At 42.8% G+C, this 21,399-nt stretch overlaps 1 protein-coding gene across 3 annotated transcripts in view; it reads left to right on the top strand.

Moving 5' to 3' along the window:
• Nucleotides 1–21,399, top strand: part of PTPRT (protein tyrosine phosphatase receptor type T) — a 1,118,573-nt gene that overhangs the window by 957,601 nt on the left and 139,573 nt on the right. For all 3 annotated transcript variants that reach the window (XM_028828430.2, XM_077949122.1, XM_028828427.2), the window contains one exon: nucleotides 7,059–7,088. In XM_028828430.2, the coding sequence (XP_028684263.1) occupies nucleotides 7,059–7,088 (30 nt within the window). The remainder of the gene's footprint in view (nucleotides 1–7,058; nucleotides 7,089–21,399) is intronic.

Raw genomic sequence — 21,399 nt, 5'->3', positions numbered from 1 at the left:
GCTAACTTCTACTCTGTCAGTCCATGGAGACTGACAGGAAGTAAGCAAATCCTGAACTAAGAAACATGTGACTCACCTTCTGGTACCACTTTCCTCTCTGGGGCTTGTTTTTCCCAATTTCACTATATTTGTCTTTTGTGCATGCTGTTTCCCTCAGTGAAATGTCCTGAGATTTCTCTTAACCTACAAAGTTCCTATCACACTCTGACTCTCAGCCTCTTGTTCTTCCTAGTAGGTCTCCCAAATGTTACCCACCAGCCTCCTACCCCAGGAAGATCCAATGATGCTCCTCTGCATGCAACCACTGTGCCATACATGCCAGTCTTCATTTGTGTATTTATCACACTACCCAGTGGTTGTAGTTTTGCTGGCCTGAAGATCAGTCCTCTCTTATTAGAGCACCATTATCCATATCATCTGCCCCTGGACATCTACTTTGAAAAATCCCTCAGGCATTTCATAGTCAAAGCCAAAATCATTACCTACTCCCCAACCTGTTTCCCATCTCATTCAAAGGCACTACCTCCTATCCCATCATCAAACAGATGGGATTCCAACGCCCTGGATGATTTACATTCTCTTAGTCACATTCTCTCTCTTTCTCTATCTCTCTTCTCTTTCTCTCTTTCTCTCTCTCTCTCTCTCCCCTTCCCTCCTTCCCTCCCCACTTCCCTCCTTCCCTCCCCACTTCCCTCCTTCCCTCCCCCCTCCTTCCCTCCCCCCCTCCTTCCCTCCCCCCCTCCTTCCCTCCCCTCCACCCTCCTCTTCCTCCATTGTCTTTTCCCTGGGTCAGACCTCTATAGCCCTATTGCATGAGTTTCCTCACTGACCTTCCTAACTGTGCCCCACTCCTCCAACCTATCCTCCACACTGTAGTCAGCATCATGTTAAAAAATAAAGCTCGTACTCCCAAACCTGTCATCTAAAGCCCTTCAATGGCTTCTTCTCCATAGCCATGGTTCATGAGGTGGGAGTGAGGGAAGAAGCACATGTCTAAGTCACCTGGGGAATTTTGTAAGTGATACTGTCTCCCTGCCCATATGGAAACAAGTTTCTTAGTTCTTCTTAACTTTTTGGTTTTTCTGGGGTTTTTTTCTTAGTTTTTCTGACAAGTCTGCTAAAGTCTCTCACCTCTGCTCCGTAAGTTTTGCTTATGAACTTTCTTCTTCAAAGCCTGTGTTTCTCAGCTCCATGTGACCAGCTATTACCCATGTTTAAGGACTAATTCAGTAGCCACTTTCTCCTATAAACCCTTCCTGACCTTTGATCTAGACAGAATCTCTTCACCATCTGGATCTCCTCTGCGAGGACTCATGTTGTTTTCTGCCTTATACTTTTCCTTTGTATTTGCATCCTATTTCCTCACTAGACCATCAGCTGTCTATTCTGATTCATCCTCATCTCCAGTGTGCCTTGTAAATACTGAGAATTTCCTAAAAACATATTGAATGGGAGAACCCAGTGGAATTAGAACAGATCAACTCTCTATGCATTGTACAAGAGAGCTTCACTCGGAGAACAGACCTAAATGTCAACATTAAGCATTGATGGTTTGTACACCAAGTCCTGTGGTAGGAGGGTGGTAAGGCAAGGCTGGAGGGCAGTGTGTGGAAGACATACCATGGTCTGCGCCTTCAGAGGGCACATTGTCTACCCAGAAACAAAACGAAACAAAATAATGAGGCAATCAGAAAAGCTAACTCAGGCCAAGCTAAAAGAGGCAGTGCACTTTATTAAGGGTACTACAGATCAGAAAACTGAAATGGAAATAGAGTTTAAGGAAATTGCCTGCAATCACATAGCTAATAAATGGCAGAGTTGGGTCTCAAACTTGGACAATCTGATAATGGAGTCCATACTCTGAAACATCATCTAATCTGGATTAAATATAAAACAGGACCTGCTGAGATGCCAAATTGTGTGGCATAATTTTGAGTGATTTGTTGAGGTGGGAAAAAAGCCCAAACGCCCAAACAAAATATGTCATCTTCTGTTCATCCTGTTCTAAACTGCTCCTTCCTCTACACCTGAAAATTAAATCCTGCTCCTTCTGCTTGCACTCACGTGGGCAGCCACTTAAGCTGGGAACTTGGAAGTCCTCCTCAATGTATTCACTTTTAATCACCTTTTGATTTTGTGTCTTAACCGCCTTGCACACTGCTGACCTTCCCCATCCCCATGGCCCCTGCAAAGGAAGCCCCCAACAAATATTTCTTGTGTTGGCCAGTCAGTGATTGTGTAACCACAATCACTCTGCCTTTGACTTTCTCCTCACCCTCCTGCTAAAAATTATTCACCTACAACAAATATTTGGTCATGTGACTTCTTGGGTTTTCCCTGTGACCTATGGGACTGAGACCAAGCTCCATAAACTCTTTGGGAACTAGCCCTTCCAACATCTTTCTGTTCCCACTTTGTTAACCCATCTGCCCAAACCACAAACACAGTTCCGTCTGCCTAAACATTCCCTTCTCCTCTCCTCCATCTGACTTCTCTTTTACTTTACCACTCAGGCATCCCAGATTCTGGGCTATCTTGCCTGTTTTCCCTCCTCACCCCTATCCCCAGGTATAGACTCACAGCTCCCTGCATTGCCTTATCATAGAATTGATCATGACAGAAGATAATACAACATAATAGCTATTAATACAGGCTCTTTAAATCAGACTCCCTGGATTCAAATCCCTGCCATGCCACTTACCAACTGTGTAAACATGAGAAAGTTGCTTAACCTCTCTGAGCCTCACTTTTCTCATCTGTAAATAGGATAATAATGCCTCATAAGGTTACTGTGAAGATTAAATAAAATAGTTCATGCAATATACTTAAAACAGTACCTGACACAGAATTGTTCTCCCACTATTTAAGTGATAGCTATTATCATCTGCTTTATAATTTGCTTGTCTGACTCTCTCATAAGACATATGGACTAGATTAGGATCTCATTTGTCTTTCTGTCTGTACTTGACAGAGATAAGGATATAATAGACCCTTGAGAAGTTTCCACTGGATTAATGATGGAAAGATGGATAAATGGATGATGGATGGATTATTGGATGGATGAGTGGGTGGGTGGATGGACAGATGGATGGATGGATGGATGGATGGATGGATGGATGGATGGATGGATGGATGGATACATGCAGGCATACAGACATACATGCATGCATGGATAGGCTCATGGATGGATGGATGGATGGATAGATGGCTGAACGGGTGGGTTTATGATCTAGATGGATGGGTAGAAAGTCAAATGGGTGGTTAGATAGACAACTTTGTCCTGTTTAAATTGTATGGAACAAAAGAAAACTGTGCCTGAAGTCAATCCTGTCAGCAGGCTGAAATAAGGTTCTGCAGTATGTGATTTATTAAGTTTGGGGTTATTGTTTTGTTTTGTTTTGTTTTCTAAGCACAGCTGTCTTCCTGCTTAGGATTTTTGGTTTCAGGCAATCTGTTACTTGCAATATCACTGTATTCTTGTAAATTTAGACCTTCAGTAAATCTTCTTCAAGGTTTAGAAAAAAAAACACACATGTAAACTGTTTTGGTCACAGAGTAAAGACCTGTGATACTTGACCTAGAAGACTTTGCAGTTTAATTGGGAAAAAAGATTCAATGAATAGAAGTTTGTCAGTTACCATTATCCTGGAGTTGCCTTCCTGCTGGGTCAGAGACAGCACCAGAAGGCTTTTGGTGACACCCAGGATAACTCAGAAAAGCAACTTGGAAAAGGTGGTCTGTGGTTTGAAGGTGAAGAAGGAAGCATGTTTTCTCGGCTCAGGCCAAGGTGAATCCTGAAGGTTGACAGCAGAAAAACTAGGTCAGAATGAATGCTCAATGTAGCTGAGGAGGAGGTGGCCGCTGACAGTAAGGGCATCCAGCTCGAAATGGAAGCCTTGCACCTGGTCCAAAGATACACAGAGCCTTTGACCTAGTGAGATATGGACAGTGAGAGTAATTTTATCTGCTCCTCAGGGTTGTGGGGAGGATTGAAAGAGGTAAGTTGTGACATCCCAATGCCTGACTCCCCAAATTTCTCAAGATATATCCATTTTCTTCCTTCCTTGAAAGCAGCACAGGCTTGAGGTCAAGAACATGAGCTATAAGCCTTAGAGCCATGTTGCTGTCAAATCCAGTTACTAGCTGTGTGATATGAAGTTACTTTTTGTTTGCCTCAGTTTCTTCATCAGAATAGTGGGAATGGCAATAATACCTATCTTTTAGGGCAGCTGTGAGGAATACATGAGTTAATAATGTGTGCTAAAGCTGAGAACAATACCTGGCACATAGTAAGTGCTGTATAAGTATTTGTTCTTATTATTCCTAAAGAGGGGAACACTTTGTTCCTGGTGACCAGAATAAAAAGCAGTAAACCTTATGTCTGTGGATGAGGTGCAGACATAAACCACCCTTTATTGAGCCCTAATACATTCCAGATGTTTAGATTAATATCAATTTAGATTAATGTAATTTACATAAAATACTTTATATATTACATATCATATCTAATGTGAGTATAATTTAGATTAATACAATGCTGGTGCCTATGGTGATTCTTGGGAATACATAATTATTGCCCCCAAGCTTGAGAGAGAGAAACTGGGACTCAGGGCTGTTTAGTGACTTGTTCGAGGTCATGCAGTTAGTCAGGTGATGGTGCTGAGATGCTAAGGCTTATTGTATTTCCACTCCTCAAAGCTGTTTGAGCTGTCAGTCATCTATGCTGTCCACCTTAGTGCATGGATCAGGAAATAGAGGTCCAAAGGGAAGAAGAACTTACTTGTCCAAGATGTCACAATGAGCAATTGAAAGATCTGAGATTATAATGCTGGCCTCTTGATTCTCAGCTCATTGTTCTTGACAATACAGAAAACACAGGTGTCCTATAAGTCTTCATCAAATGGATCCTGAGTTTTATGTCCCAGGGGAATCACTTTCCAGACACTGAACCTGCCAGCAGTGAGGTGGAGAAATGATCTCCTTACAGTGCCAACCTATATGGCTGGTGAGGGGGATTTGATGACTTTCTGTAGGAGCTTCCAATTCCCACTCATCGCAGTCCCCAGTTCTTCACCTTCTCATCATCTAGGGTCACCGTTCTTTCAGTCTAGGATATTGAACAGTTTTCTCTGTGACCAGATCTTGCTGCACTGTGGCTCATTTTCCCCAGCTCAGCCCCTTAAGGAGGTGTGGGGCTTTCCTTCTTCTGTGGCTTCCTATCTTTTAGACTCACTTTCCTTCTGGTATGTAGGGTTGGGCTTTGCCAATTGATGAAAGAAAGACTAGAGATAGCCCCATCTTGGGAGCTTTGGATATTTCCTACTTGAGATGGGAAAATTTAGGGCTATGAAGACATGTCCCCCCACTCCGCAGTTATAAAGACTGTATTTTCCTGTACCAAGCAAATGGGATAATGGTTGCAAGTAATCAAATAATTCAAGAAAAAAGGAAACCATTCTTGTCTACTCAGATGGATATTTGGAGACCTGAATTATCTAGCCATTTTTCTCAATCTGCAAATGTATCACTTATTGTCACGATAGCTAAATCTGATGTGAAATAAGAACATGCCTATTTATTTTCTTACAACATAAGAAAAGTCATAACAAAGGGAATATCATGCTTTTATCTGAGTTTTGTGATTGCTTAGAAGCCAGGAGCCAGTAGGGACATTGGAGAGAGATTGAAGCCAGTGATTTGGCAAGCTTTCTTTTAGAGAATGGAATTCTCAGACATATGATATCTTAAATGAAACTTCAATGTATAAAATAGATTAAAGTGCAGGTGCTGTGGTGGATGGTGGGGGCCAGCAGCCTCACTTGCTCAGTACCCTCCTTCTTCATTACACAGTGCCTGCTATAGAACCCCCAGACTTCTGTGAACACAGTTTGAAAATTACTGATCTAGTTTAATGCACCTAAGGGACAGATGCAGAAATGAAGGCACCGAGAGTTTATTCAAGGTAGAGTCTGTTCAGACTGAAGGTTGGAACTCCTCCCTCTCAGTACAGTGCTCTTCCAAGATAAGGTTGGACTTTGTGCTGGTCATCTACTGCCATGTAACAAACTACCCCCAAAATCTAATGACCTAAAGAGCAACAGTTATTTATTTTTCTCATGTGTCTTCACTTTGGGCAGAGCTTAAAGGGAATGACTTATTTCTATTCTGCGATGTCAGTGGTCTCAGCTGAGGTATCTTGATTGGCTGAAAGTAGAATGGCTGGGGGCTGGTGGGACATTTCTTTCTCTTTATGTAGTCTCAGAGGCTCTCCTGTGATCTCTCCAGCATGGTAGCCTCAGGGAAATTGGGCTTCCTCTATGGAGACTGAGGGTTCTAAGAGAGTTATGGACAGAGCTGAGAGGCTTCTTATGTTTTTCCCCAGCTTGGAAAGTCCCAGAACATAATTCCTACCACATTCTGTTCACACAGGGCCAGCCCTGACTCAGTGTGGAAGGGCACTCCACAAGGGCCTGAATACTAGGAAGTGCAGATCACTGGGCAGCCTTCTTGGGCACTGGCTATATGATTTCCTTGCTTTGGGTATGACCTTACTAAATTGACTCTGATGTGATTCTGTCTCTTCTGAAATAGAGGAGAAAGAAGAAGTTTGGTGTTGCTTAGATCACAGTACATTATCATAGGGAAGAGTGGTAGACTAGTCCTAGGAAGCCACTGAGAGCTGATCCAATACCCCCACCCAGCCCCCGCCGACCAAAAAAAAAATCATAATTATAAGGAAGCTAGTTTTGGCTGACCATAAGGAAGAACTTTGAAACAACTACAACAGCCAACATGAAACTTGGCTTCCTCTGTGTGAGGCCATGAGTTCCCCTATTATAGAAGAGGTCTCTCTTGTTTCTTCTACTACTGGAAATATCTGATTCTCAGCGAAGATGATTAGTAGAGGAACTTGCATCTCCTTGAGCTTAGGGATGCTGAAATAATATGTGCATTTCTAAGAATCAAGATTTCATTAAAAATCTAATTCTTGTTTGTTTGTCTTTTCTTTTTCCCCCATTTTGGACATTTCCTTCATCTGACTGCCCATCAATATATAGAAGAAATGCTTATTCCTACTCCTATTACTTGTAAGTATCGAGCTGGTGTTAACTTTGCTTCGTGCCCTGTAAGGGAACCTGTAGCATGCATTTCCTGCACCAACCAAGTGTCTGTTAGTTTCTCATTTTCACTTCTGTCTAAGCTATCTGTAGCCTTAAAGTTTTTATTTTGCATAAATATGTTCCATTTGAAAGTGTACTGTCATTGTTCAAGTTCGTTATGTTTCTGCCATCTTGGATTTTTTTCCTCTTATTTTTAGAGATGTGAAGGGCTGTTTCTCCTTTGTGAGTGCAATTTTCTATTTAGGAATCCCTGAATTCCATCAAGCAGGGGACCAAATCCTGCTGTAGGACTTGCACACATAAGACAGAATCACAGTCTTAGCAACTTCTGAATCCATTTGTTTTTACCTGGAGAATGGGTAGCCCTGGGGGCTCAAAGTTTAGAAAGGAATTCATTGGCTGTTTCTGCTATTTCAGAAAATCTGCAGGGATTCATTACTTGATCTAGAACCAGCCTCACAGGTGAAAGAAACATCCAGTGTCTTTGCTTTGGGCTGGGATTATGTGTTTGGTGTTTAGCATTATTTATCTTATGTTATCAACGCATTTTGTTGGAAGTTATAGATGGGTGCTTGCTTATCCGTTTTTTTGCACTTGCTAAAAAATAGTGATTATTTTCCTTATTAATAAAACAGAGGGCCGGGTGTGGTGGCTCACGCCTATAATCCCAGCACTTTGGAGGCCAAGCGGGTGGATCACCTGAGGTCAGGAGTTCAAGACCAGCCTGGTCAACATGGTGAAACCCCGTCTCTACTAAAAATACAAAAATGAGTTGGGTGTGGTGGCAGGTGCCTGTAGTCCCAGCTACTCAGGAGGCTGAGGCAGGAGAATTGCTTGAACCCAGGGGTGGAGGTTACAGTGAGCCAAAATCGTACCATTGCCCTCCAGCCTGGGCAACAAGAGCAAAACTCTGTCTCAAAATAATAATAATAATAAATAACAACAACAACAAAGATTCTCAAAACATGAGAGCAAAGGAGAACAACTCTGTACAATAGATCCTTGGTGATAAAAAGTTAGAAGGCCCCTGAACTAGTCCTACATTCCTAATATGCACTTTCTATTTTTGAAAATTGAGAGGTTGTAGGGACCTTAGAAAGAGACTGAAGGATGTGAATTCGTGGCACATCCAGCTAGCAAAAGAGTGGCATTAAAACAGGTAATGCCTGGCTTCCAGTAAAGTGTATTACTTAGCACTCCATGTCTTCCCTCACCTCTGGCAAACTCAGCTTTATGAGAGAGGCTGTGCCTAACAGCATTACCTGCTGAGGACTTCACAGATAAAGATGGAGCCAGCAAAAGGCTGCCCCATCCCCTCTGCTCAGTGTTGGGTCCACAGGTCTTTAGGACGGGTACTACCACCCTCATGTTATATGGGAACAAATGGACCCCCATCACCAATACTGGAAGTACCAGATCACTTATGCCATGTGTTTATTAATTCATCCCACAAACATGCTTTGAACATGCACATTATGTTTCAGACAGTGTAGATGAAGAAATGACTAGAGGCTGGGTGCGGTGGCTCAAGCCTGTAATCCCAGCACTTTGGGAGGCCGAGACGGGCGGATCACGAGGTCAGGGGATCGAGACCATCCTGTCTAACCCGGTGAAACCCCATCTCTACTAAAAAATACAAAAACCTAGCCGGGCGAGGTGGTAGGCGCCTGTAATCCCAGCTACTCGGGAGGCTGAGGCAGGAGAATGGCATAAACCCGGGAGGCGGAGCTTGCAGTGAGCTGAGATCCGGCCACTGCACTCCAGCCTGGGCGACAGACCGAGACTCCGTCTCAAAAAAAAAAAAGAAATGACTAGAACCCAGAGGTTCAGCCTCACAGTATTCAAACCTATCTGAGAGACTAGCATAACATCACCTATTAGAAACGTCAGCTGAGAGACGCCTCTACATACTGTGGTACAGGAGCACTTAGTTGAGTGACAAATTTTTTATATTGCAGGGGATAGTTATCAGTGTATTCAGAGATGGCTTTATACATTACTGAAAAAATTAAAGTTCTGATTAGAGGAAACTGCATCTGCAAAGGAACGGAGGTACAAAACAATATGGTGTGTCATTGCTATGGTGGAAGGAGAATGAGCTTTTGGAGTGATGCAGCTCTGGGCTCATGTCCTGCCTCTATCATGGTTATAGAGCCGTGGGCAAATTTTCTAAACCTTTTGATTCTCTTTTCTCTTAATTATTAAATGAGGGTAATAGTGCCTGACTCACAGAGTTGTTGTGAAGAGGAGATGAGATGATTTTGTAAAGTGCCTGGCACAAAGTTGACACTTGTGAAATATTAGTTTTGTTTATTTCCCCTTTCAGAAACCACAGGGTTCATGGCACGAATGGCAGTCCCTGAGAGCCCCTCTGTTCTTTCAGGGCCTCTTAGGGTTTGCATGTTTCACAGCAGATGTGGGTATACAGGGACCCATCACCACCTCTGGCATCTCACCTCCATCCCTCTATCAGCCAGTTTGTCTAGCAGGGTCTTTGAATGCCCACTTTATATAGTGTTGTGTGCTGGGTGCTGGGGTGGATACCAAGATGAGCAGTGTGAGAGGACAGAGGATGGATCTGCACATACTTGCAGTTGAAGGTCCAGTGATTTACAGGCCTTTCAGTTGGTTGAAGTTCTGTGCCACAGGTCCCCGAGCAGGAAGCTCATACCAGTAGCAGGATGCAGAAGCATCTGGATAGGACACAGGGTTTCCATAATTATCTTCATCTTATATTCACCAACTTCAGGGCCCCCATGAGGGTCATATATTGTATGCCACTGCAAATAGCCTGCCTTCTATAGAGAAACCTTAGGTGGTTAGGTTTTTCTCTTAAGCACCATCTTCCCATCCCAACTACCACCAAGCACTTGTGAGAGATGAACCAGTTCCTAGACTTAAAGGGATTGAACAGGTAAGATATGTTTAATCATTTATACAGGAGAGGAAAATAGGAAACCACCACCACACGCCAAGTATTTTGTACATACATTTGCTCACTGAGTCCTTTGAATAGCCTAGTTCGGTAGGTACCATTATCCCTATTTAATGGGAGAGAAATTGCTCTGAGAAGCTAAATCATTCCCCCAAAGCTACCCAGAAGTAGATGGGAGGGAGAACAGATTATCCTGGAAATAGAGACCTCTTGGGGTGAGAAATGGTCATGTGAGTCATATGCGTATGACTCTGGATATATTGCAATGAGAATGCTGGTGGAGCTCCCAAGCAAAAGCATCCATTGGGAACTTGGAAATGCAGAAGTGAAGTCTAGGTGGGACATGGATGTTTGGAACCTTCCCCTGAGTGGTGGCAGATGAGAGTGCCAGGTGGATGAAAGCAGGCCTGAAGAAAGAGGACAAGAACAGAGGGCTAAGGGCCAGGGGCTGAGGCCCAGGAACTGACCATGATTATAGAAATAGAAGAGGAGAGGAACTGGCAAAGCAGACAGACAGATAGGAGTAAAACATAAGGCCCAAGAGGAGAAGGTTTTTGCAGCAGGGGGAGTTAGTTGGCCATAGCAGATGCCGCAGAGGATGGAGGGGGTGGGCTTGGGCATGACCTTGACATTTGGCCATCAGAAATCACTTGCACAGGTTTTAGGGATGAAGATTTAGGAGGAAGCCATCCTGCTTAGGGACCATGAGTAGGATCACGTTTTTTTGTAAAATGGAGGAGACACATGATACTGGCCTCCAGAAGGATTAGAAAGTCCTGGGCAGAGATTTAGTTATAGTGGAGGAGCCTGGGCAGAAGGAAGGGGCTGAAGATGCTGGAGGCGGGGGCTATGGAAGGGAAGGTCTGGAGGCTAGGTGTTTGGTCACAGGCAACAGTGTAGGAGAGGAGGAGGGACAGGACTCGGAGACCATAGGATTGAGAGAGGCATGGAGATGAGGAAGAGGAAACAGAAAGGAAAGGATGTCCCCTTATGTGCTAGTATATACCCCGAGGGGGAGCCTTGAAGCCTCACTCCTCAATGTGTGGACCATGGACCAGCAGCATCAGCATCACCTGGGAGCTTGTCAGAGATCTAGCATCAAGGGCCCCAGCCCAGACCCCTGAATCAGAATCTGCATCATAACAAGGTCCCAGGTGATTCATACACGTTAGAGAATCACTGACTTAACTGGAGTCTCACTCGTCTTATCTATAAAATAGGAAAAGTAATACCCTCCTCATAGGTATTAGGAGCCCCTGGTCCTTTTAATGAATAAACACTGATTTCACTGAAGAGATTGGTTAGCCAAAGGGTGTCCTCTCTTCAACACACTTTGACTAACCAATCTCTTCAATGAAATCAGTGTTTATTCATTCCACAAATACTTGTGGAATGCCCTCTATATGCTAGGCATTGGACAAGGTTCTGGGTATATAGGAGTTAGCACAAGCAAAAATCCCTACACACGTGGAGCTTTTTTAGTAGAAGAGGTAGAAAATAAACAACATATATAACAAAAATAAATAGTATGTAGTGGTAAGAGCTAAGAAGAAAAAATAAACTAGGGAAAGAGGAGATAAAGTATGGTGGGGGAGGAGCAGAGGAATTCTATTTTTCCCCCAAAATAAAGAGGCCGTCAAGTGCTCTCCATCACTGAAAGTATCCCTACACAAGAACAGTGGTCCATAAATATTTTCCATAAAGAGCCAGACAGTAAATCTTTTCGGCTTTACAAGCCAATGTGTTCTGTGTCGCATCTATGCACCTCTGATGTTGTAGCATGAAGTCATGGCGATGTGTTTGAATCAGTATGGCTGTGTTCCAATAAAACTTAATTTTAAAAAACCAAGCAGTGGGCCAGATTTGGCCCACAGGTCACAGTTTGCCAATTATTGCCCTAGAGTTTTGAGAGTAGGGAGAGGGTGAGGTTCAAGATTCATCCTGTTTTATTGAACTCCTGCTATGTACTTTACCCTGTGCCTGATACTGCAGGCACAAAAGTGAATAAGGCACACCCTATACCAGACTACAAAAGGGCAGAAGTTGAAAGGCATTACCAGTTGGTCCCTACTATATATACTCACCCAATGCTTATAACAAGCCCTGCAAAGTATATGTTATTTTGTTGATTTTATTTAGATGTTAAGACTGAAGTTTGAAGACTTGTCTATTGCTCACAGCCAGAATGCAGCAGGGTTAAGTTTGAGCTCGGGACCACATGGCCCACAAGCTCTACCCATTCTTCTTACTAAGCCCTGTTCTTTGGGAGATGGGGGCACTTCTGCCTGGACCATGTGCTTGGAGCACATCAGCCAGGTTGCAGAAGAGCCGGGTACCAAATGTACCTGTCTGCCTGTAGGGCCTCGTTTCTGTGCATGGCCACAGTGCCCTGCTAGGGATAAGAAGTGGTAGCTATTCCGGGCTGGCAAGGAGGCTGTTGGGTCAGTCCTGTCTCTGCTGTCCTGGGGATTGGCCACGTGATGTGGCTGGTCTTCCAAGCAGTGCTGTGCACAGGCAACATGCTGAGATGAGTCAGAGCTGAGGGCACTGAGCTGCTGCATCAGAGGTAGCCAAGGGGTTAGAGCAAGAGGTTGCAAAAGGGGTGTTAATGACCAGGATAAGTAATAGCCCAATAAAAATCGAGCTATGGAACAGAGGGACTTGGGGACCCAGGGACACAGGATAGTTAAAGATAAGGCCCATTATTTTCTCTCCAGTGCACACACACACAAATGTGAATAATGTGGGTTTTGGTGTCAGGCCTATTTCACAATTCTAGGTTTGCCTCTCCTGTGAGATTGTTTCCACCTGGAACACTCATAGAACCACTCTGAGCCTCAGTTTCTTCATCTGGAAAATCGTGATAACAGCGGTGACTTCCCAGTGTTTTGGTGAAGGGCAGTGAGAGAGTGTACATGTAGAGTGGCTGGCACACAGTAGGTATTTTATAAATAGCAGCTACTATTCCTCACATTCTGAGCTGACAAAAATGCTTCTCTGGGATCCCTTTTTGCCTTTCTGTAGTAAAGCAGACCCCAACAACTTCAATTGTTCAGTGTTTGCCTTTTTAAAGGATATTAAGAGCTGGCATATGTCCACAGGTTAATTTACCTCAAGGTGTGTGATGGGCACAGTAATTGTTTTGAACAGAGGTATTTTAGTGTAGTAGTTCTTGAGAAAGCGCGAAGATGTTTACCAATTGTTCTGGCTGAGAGAGAGCACGTAACTACTTCACTTAGCCTTGGACAAATGCCTTGTGCAGGTGTCTCCAAGGCGGAAAACCGTGACCTGGGCTGGTTTCTGTCTGCAGATACTCCATGGGACTCCTGGGCTTTTCTATAGCTTCCAATTTCCTCCATCTCAATATATTCAAATCCTACGTCATTCTTCAAAGTCCAGATCAAACACTGCCTTCTACAAGAAGTCTCCCATGATTCTCTCCACCTGTGAGAATGGCGCCTTTCTCTGAACTGCAGTTGCTTTATATTATGGGCAGGAGCAAATGTGTGTTAAGGATGTTGCTTGCTCATTAGAGTGTTCTTCATGGAACTCCTAACACATACAGTGAACCCCAGTAAGTGCCTGTGTAATGAGTGAAGAAACAAGATGAATTTAAAAGACTTAAAGCTAAAGTCAACAGGGTGGTACTCTGTTCTTGAAAAGAAAAAAAAATGACATCAATTTTTAGATAACTCTAGACCTTGTACCTTCCTTGCTTCTGTGACTTTAAGGCCATTTTTACTTCTATTTTTGCATCTGTGTGACCTGGACAAGTCACTCAACTTTTTCTGAATCTCAGTTGCCTGGTATGTAAAACAGAGATTAAAAAATGCAAACTGTACAGAAGAAGTCTCACAAAGATTCAATGGACGTAATGTAAAATGCCTAGCACATAGTAGGGCCTCATCAAAATAAGAGACTGCTCCTTTCTTCAAAGGCATATGCGTTTCACATCATCAGCTGCTGTGAAGCAGATATCATTGCTTCAATATATTTAAACAGGCATTTTAAAATGATTCCATCAAGAAATACTCAAAAGTTATTTAATGTAATTTATCAGCCACTTTGAATAAAAATGAAGAAAAAATAGGAATAGAAGAAAACCATTTAAAGATGCTAAATATCAATTACCAGCAAATATCAAATAATCTACAGCAAACATGTTGATAGGTGAAAATCTAAGACATTTTCAGTCAAGACTAAAGTGGTTACTAGCAGTGTTGCTGTTCAGCCAAGAGGAGACCCTTGGTGGGAATTCTGATTCCTGAGTGTCACCCCCAGTTCTGCTCAGTCTCTTTAAAAGCACGGTCTGGGGATCTGCATTTTAACAAGTATCTCAGATTCTTATTTTTCCTACTGACTTTAAGAACAACTCTCATGACATCCTCACACCACTCTGATTTAACTGTCCCTTTCATAATGTTTATCCCTGCAGTGCATTCTTCCTGGAATTCTTCCTATCCCCCTTGTGTGCCCAGAAAATTCCAGTATCTTTATAAAGGGAGTATCATTGTTCTGTACTTTGGAGGCCCCCTCCAATTTCCACAGAGCATGCCCATAGTGCTGGGCTCATATCTTTGTCGTTGCATTTATCTTTTGTTCCTTCACCCATTGACTGACTAATTCATGATCCCTTCCCAGGTTATCCTGCCCTTGACATCTTTGTATGTCGGTCTCCATGTAGAGAGAACTATGTACTACTCATCATTCATTTCCCAATGACTAGATCAGTGCCCAGGACAAATCAGGCATCATAACATTGTGTTGATTAGATGAATGAACGAACATACGTGAGTGGTTATATGTGTGGAGTTGATACCCTTCCAATCTTGTTTTGTCTCTCATTGAGTTATAGTATTCCATTCTCTAGAAGTTTGTTAATATCCATGTTCACTTATTTTGGCCGATGGTGATGATAGAGCTTTCAGATCATCTATTTTGTAGTCTTATATGGGTTTATGGATTTTAGGTTTAGAAATGTTTCATTGGTACTTGCATGACACAATTATAAATGTGTAAAATTAATGGCCGCTATTACAATGAGATATTAATAGATATAAATGCGCTGGGCTAGACCATGTGTATGGATAGATTTGGATAGGGATTACAACCGAACGGATGCTTTATTGTTTACTCTATTGAATTGGAGTCTAAATGCATCAATCATGCATACCAAGTAGAGCAAATCTGTAAGTCAGAGGCTCTGTCACTTTAATCAGGAAAAATACAAATTTTCCCTCCAAAGGTGGCAAAAGATGTTTATACTTCAGTTATAAGTTTATACCTAAGTTTAAATTTTATTATGTTGGTGCAAAAGTAATTGTGGTAGTTACTATTTTAAAAAGGTAAAATGTACCTTGAACAGCAAAAACCGCAATTACTTTTGTACCAACCTAATAATACCAACCAGGTGTTAGTGATGTCTTGAGGCTTAGAAAAGACTGTCTGTGACTCTTAATGCTTCTACCTCATAAACATACTTGAACTTTATAAAGAAGGTTAATGAGAGTATGGAGATTCCCTGCTAACAGAAAGGAGTACCCTACTGAAATGTGGTTAGAAAATTCCTGTGGAGGACACTGTGATGTGCTCCTCAGATCCCCCTTCAAGAATGAGGGGGCCAGGCATGGTGGCTCATGCCTGTAATCCCAGCACTTTGGGAGGCCCAGGTGGGTGGATTACCTGAGGTCAGGAGTTTGAGACCAGCCTGGTTAACATGGTGAAACCCCATTTCTACTAAAAATACAAAAAATTAGCCTGGCATGGTGGTGCATGCCTGTAATCCCAGCTACTTGGGAGGCTGAGGCAGGAGAATCGCTTGAACCCGGGAGGTGGAGACTGCAGTGAGCTGAGGTCATGCTATCGCACTCCAGCTTGGGCAACAAGAGCGAAATTCCGTCTCAAAAAAAAAAAAAAAAAAAAAAGAATGAGGGACTTCGCATTCACTACAACTGATGCTGGCAGATGCCTATGAAAGAATGATCACCCAAGGAAAAGCTTTTTAGAGTTTTTGTATTATCAGTGGGCAACAAAGTAATGACCCCAATCAGTTGGTATGTAAAGTGTTCATAGGCAATGAAGAGTGCATTTCACGGGAGGAAAGTCCACTTGTTTGTGACACTAACAGCCTCCTTCAGAACTTGCCCTTTGGAGCTGCCTCACCCAAAGTCATCTACTCACTGGTTGACACAGGGTGTAAAAGCCACCTCAGCTTCAGGGCTTCCCATGGGGTAGGCTTTAGACACTGCTACAACTGCCTCACCATTCAACCTTTCCTCTGCCCACTCTTTCCCTTTCTTTTTCTCTTCCCTTCTTCTTTCTCCTTCCCTTCCTCCTCTTCCCCTTCTCTCCCCTTCCCTTTTTATCTACAGGTCAAGCTTCCCCAATACATCTCCTGCTTGTCAATGTCTCTCAGAGTCTGATTGATTTTCAGAGAACCCAGCTTGGGACTGTCCCATTGGCTTTTCTGGAGACAAGTGGGTTTCCCACCCCTGAAATGCACTCTTCATAGCTTGTGAACACTTTGCATACCAACTGATTGTGGTTATTACTTTGTTGCCTGCTGATAATACATAAACTCTAAAATGTTTTTCCTTGGGCAGTCATTCATTCATAGGCATTTTCTATTTACCTGTGCTTGTGCTGGACCTGAGAGCCATGGAGATCTTCATACATAGCTCCTGCTTGGGGGAGCTGAAGATGTATCACAGAGAAGACTGTAGCAATACCCTTTTGCTGATCCAGCCACAGAGAGAACCAGGGTCAGAAGTGCCCAGCCACAGTGCCCCCTTAGCAATATGACTCCAAGGCAGTATTGGGTTTACTTCTGAAAGCACTACCTTCAGCAAGCATCCCCAAAATGGGAATGACTCTTACAGCTAGAGCTGTAGCAAAGATGGGATCCTGCGATGCACAAACTGGAAAATGCCTTGCTAAGTGTTTCAAAATAGTCTCTTAATGGAAGGAAATGCTTTAGTTAAGCCCCACAATGTTGATGATGATGATAATGATTGCATTTTGTTTGTTTTTAGGGCTTTATCTCTTCCAAAGTGCTTTCCCACTTATTAGCTAGTTGTCTCGTTAAGCTTGGAGGTATTTCGGAAGTCATTGTTAGATAGATGACTGTGCCAAGCAGGAAAAAGCCCCGAGTTTTCTGGTTCCACAGTTTTAGGTAATTCACTTAATTCCATCTCAACTTCAGTTTCTCATCTGTAAAATGGGAGTCATAACACCTATATTTTAGAATAGCTCTGATGTTTAAGTGGCATATTATTTCATTCATAAGCATTTGCTGAGCAATTCCATTGTGCTAAGGAGAGAAAATTGTTGAGTCTTTAGTAAGAAATACTCTCTCAGGGAGCTCACAGCTTAAAAGGATCTTGAGCCTGTTAACGTTACAAAATAATGTTACAAGTGCATGAAAAGAAGAGCAGTGAAGACATAACAAAGGGGAGAAGTCCCTGATTCTCCTTTGAGGGAAGATACCATGGGTTAACAGGTCCAGTAAAGTTTTTGGTATAAAGTAGATGCAAGATGTTCCCTTAAAGAAATGACACATTCGGCCAGGCGCGGTGGCTCATGCCTGTAATTCCAGCACTTTGGGAGGCCCAGGCAGGTGGATTACCTGAGGTCAGGAGTTTGAGACCAGCCTGGTTAACATGGTGAGACCCCATCTCTACTAAAAATGTAAAAATTAGCTGTATGGGGTGGTCCCAGATACTCAGGAGGCTGAGGCAGGGGAATCGCTTGAACCCGGGAGGCAGGGTTTGTAGTGAGCCAAGATCGCGCCACTGTACTCCAGCCTGGGTGACACAATGAGATTTTGTCTCAAAAATAAAAAGACGCATTCATTCACTTTTCTCCTTGGCCTCATAACATTGAAAAACACACACACGCACACACACAGAAACACACCATTTTTCATTACTTAATTTGATAGCATGCTAGGAAAAAAACTTTAAAAGGCAAAGAAGAGGAAGAAAGGAATGGGATAGAGAGGGAAAGAAAAGGGCAGGGAGAAAGTTTGAGTCCTATTTATACTACTTAGTATCTGTGAATCCTAAACCCTCTGAGGTTCAGTTTTCTCATCTGTAAAGTGGGAATGATAGTGTTCAATTCATGGGATTATCCTAAGAAACTAATACAGTGTACGTGCCAGGGGAATTATTGTCATTTATGAAATTATAGAGCTAGGCTAGAACAAAGCAGTGGTTTGATAAATCAGAGGGAGGTGGGTGGGGGAGGGAGGGAGAGAGAGAGAGAGAGAGAGAGAGAGAGGGGGGAGAGATCAATTTTAACTACCAGATATAGGTTATGTAGAAGAAGAATTTGAAAATAGAATGAAGTAGGAGGATTTTAGATGGTGGTCCTTAAACTTCACAGATTTTCTGCTCCAAGTGGTTGGGTAAGACAACCCTCTTCCTGGCATCCATCCATGGTAATATCAACAAGAAAGAAAAGAGATAACTAATGATTTTGGCCAGAACTACAAAGGAAGACGATGTCATTTTTATATGAGAAGACTTTGTAGACCGGTGGGCAGAAAAAGAGCTGGGGTTGAATGGGGTCAGGGGAGTGTGCTACCATGGCCATTTCCAAATACAGGGGCTGGGGGACAGGTTTTGTTTTTTTTTTTTTTTTTTTTTGAGATGTGGCTGGCAACACCTTCCTTTAAAAAGGCAAGGTTGTCAGCATTTGAGAGGGGCCACCATATTCTGAACAGTGCCATTAGAAATGTTGCCTTTCTGGGGACAGAGCTTAGAGGAGTTGGTGTATTTTGGGGAGGGCACTCAGCTAGGGAGGAGACCCCAAGCCACAGTCTTTATTATAAAGAGAGATTGGAGAACTGACTTAACTGGTCTGGGGTAGTGCCCAGACATTTTAAAGTTCCCCAGGTTATTCTAATCTGAAACCATAGTTGAGAACCACCCATCTGGAAGGGCTTGAGAATCCAGGGCTATCAAATAAAGACATTTGAAAGAGCATCATGAAGCATTAGCCTGGCCATTTAGTCCAGAACCTTAGTTGAGAGTTTGGTCCCATAGGATCATCAGATACACACGATTTTGAGTATGATGATGGAACCTGAGTTTGGAAAGCAAAATCTATAGAAGACAAGATGCTATTTAGTGGCATCATTTCCTTTTTTAGGTATTGAGGTAGACAATCCTTAGACTGTTCATAAATGTACAGAGGTCATTTAATAAAGGGCAAAAATGCCCTGAGCACATACATATTGAAATAGTATCTATTGCAACAATCACTACTCATTATGGTTTTGGAGGCATTATGAGGAGTAAAGTCTCCTTCACCATGATTATCTCATGAGAAGTGTGTGTTCAGAAGCCTTTCTTTATCCCTGAAGCCTCAAGGGACTCAATGCTTCCGCTGATGAAATCTCTTTCTTAACAGAATAAAAGAACATTGGCTGAGTTACTTTCTGGAGCAGTTTTTTATTCTAAGGGCTTTGAACCACTGTGAACATTCTAAGAGGGTGGGAATTGGTGGGTATACTACAATCACCCATGTTTTTTTAAGTGGAAGAATAGAAAGAGTAGTGTGGTCAAAACCCTGCTTTTAATGAAAGACTTGATTTTTGTAAAGAGTATAAATATCATTTTATTAATGTTGTAAACCAAATTGAGCCTCGAGACTAAAGAAGGCTTCTTCTGTTTGGGAAAACAGCTTAGCAACAATGGACTTTTTCAGAAATGGAGAAGAGCTAAGTCTTTATACTTTATTTCATTCTTCCTTCCCTATACCAATTTTGATTTGGGAATCTACCAGATGAGAACTTTTGGTGAAAAATCTAAGCTCATATCTGGTTGGTAGGGGATTTCATATTTTTTTTTCTTATCTTTCCTTTATACAGCAGAGCTACCGTGAAAGTGTGGGATCTAAGGTTTTTCCAGATCTGTGACTGATTCGAAGTATACGCATTGACTGTTTTACTGTGATGTTTTCCAGCCATGTAGGCAAGGGGCAATTTGGTCAAAAATTGTACTTCTGTAATCTCATCTTCCATTACTTAAGGGTGCTAAACAGTGCTTTTGCCTTAGCTCTGAATGGTGAGGAAAAGAGGAAAAGAATAACCAACACCTGGAAGCAGCATTGTAGTGAAAAGAGCATGGACTGGACTGAGGTTTGAATCCTGGACTTTGTCGCTTACTAACTTAAATTCTCTGAGCCCCTGTTCTCTCATCTGTAACTTGGGGACAATAATACCAAATGTGGGCAGTTGCTGTGGAGATTTACCAGGACAGCATAAGATAATTGAATGCATATATAACATCTGGTTTTTATATCTGGTGCATAGTAGGTGCTCAGTACCTTATAGTTATTATTAGTATATTTTATTTTATTTTTTTATTTTTATTTTGTTTTATTTTATTTTTTTTGAGACAGAGTCTCACTCTGTTGCCCAGGCTGGAGTGCAGTGGCACTGTCTCAGCTCACTGCAAGCTCCGCCTCCTGGGTTCACACCATTCTCCTGCCTTGGCCTCCTGAGTAGCTGGGACTACAGGTGCTTCTCCACTACGCCCGGCTAATTTTTGTATTTTTAGTAGAGACAGGGTTTCACCATGGTCTTGATCTCCTGACCTTGTGATCCGCCCACTTCAGCCTCCCAAAGTGCTGGGATTACAGGTGTGAGCCACTGCGCCTGACCAGTATATTTTATGTTTTCTATTACTCTGTCTACTCCTGTTTTGTAGTTTACCAAGTACTTTCACATAAGTGTTGTGTCAAGAAAAACTCTCTCAAAGTGTGTTTTTTCTCCACTCTCACACTACCACAGTCATCAACATGGAAGAGGATTTCTGTAACCAAATGTATAGGATGATTTCCCCACACATCAAGCCACAAACACCAGCTGGGTGTCCTGCAATTCAGTTCCTACCTGGAGATAGTGTCAGATCCCACGGGTTAGGGGCTCAGTCCCCATGACTGTTCCCATTCCCCAAGACACCAGTCACAAGCCTGGGCCTCTGAAATGTCTGACCAGCAGGCTTCAAGTTGGGGTTCCCACAACCCCTTCTGTGGGTTCAACTAATTTGCTAGAGCAGCTCACAGAACTCAGGGAAACATGTTAATGGTCTGTTATAAAGCATATTACAAATAATACTGATGAAGAGACACATAAGGCGAGGTTTGGGGGAAGAGATGTGGAGCTTCCATATCCTCCCCGGGGCACCACCCTCCAGGAATCTCCACGCATTCAGCTATCTGGAAGTTCTCTCTTGAAACGCAGCCCTCTTGGGTTCTTAGGGGAGCTTCATAAAATCAGCATTCCTCCCCCCCTGGTATGAAGTGGGACCCTCTCAGAGGAGGGTCTTAAGATCCACA

This window comes from Macaca mulatta, chromosome 10 (assembly GCF_049350105.2).
Source record: "Macaca mulatta isolate MMU2019108-1 chromosome 10, T2T-MMU8v2.0, whole genome shotgun sequence".
NCBI lineage: Eukaryota > Metazoa > Chordata > Mammalia > Primates > Cercopithecidae > Macaca > Macaca mulatta.
This window is presented reverse-complemented; position numbering and strand designations above follow the sequence as displayed.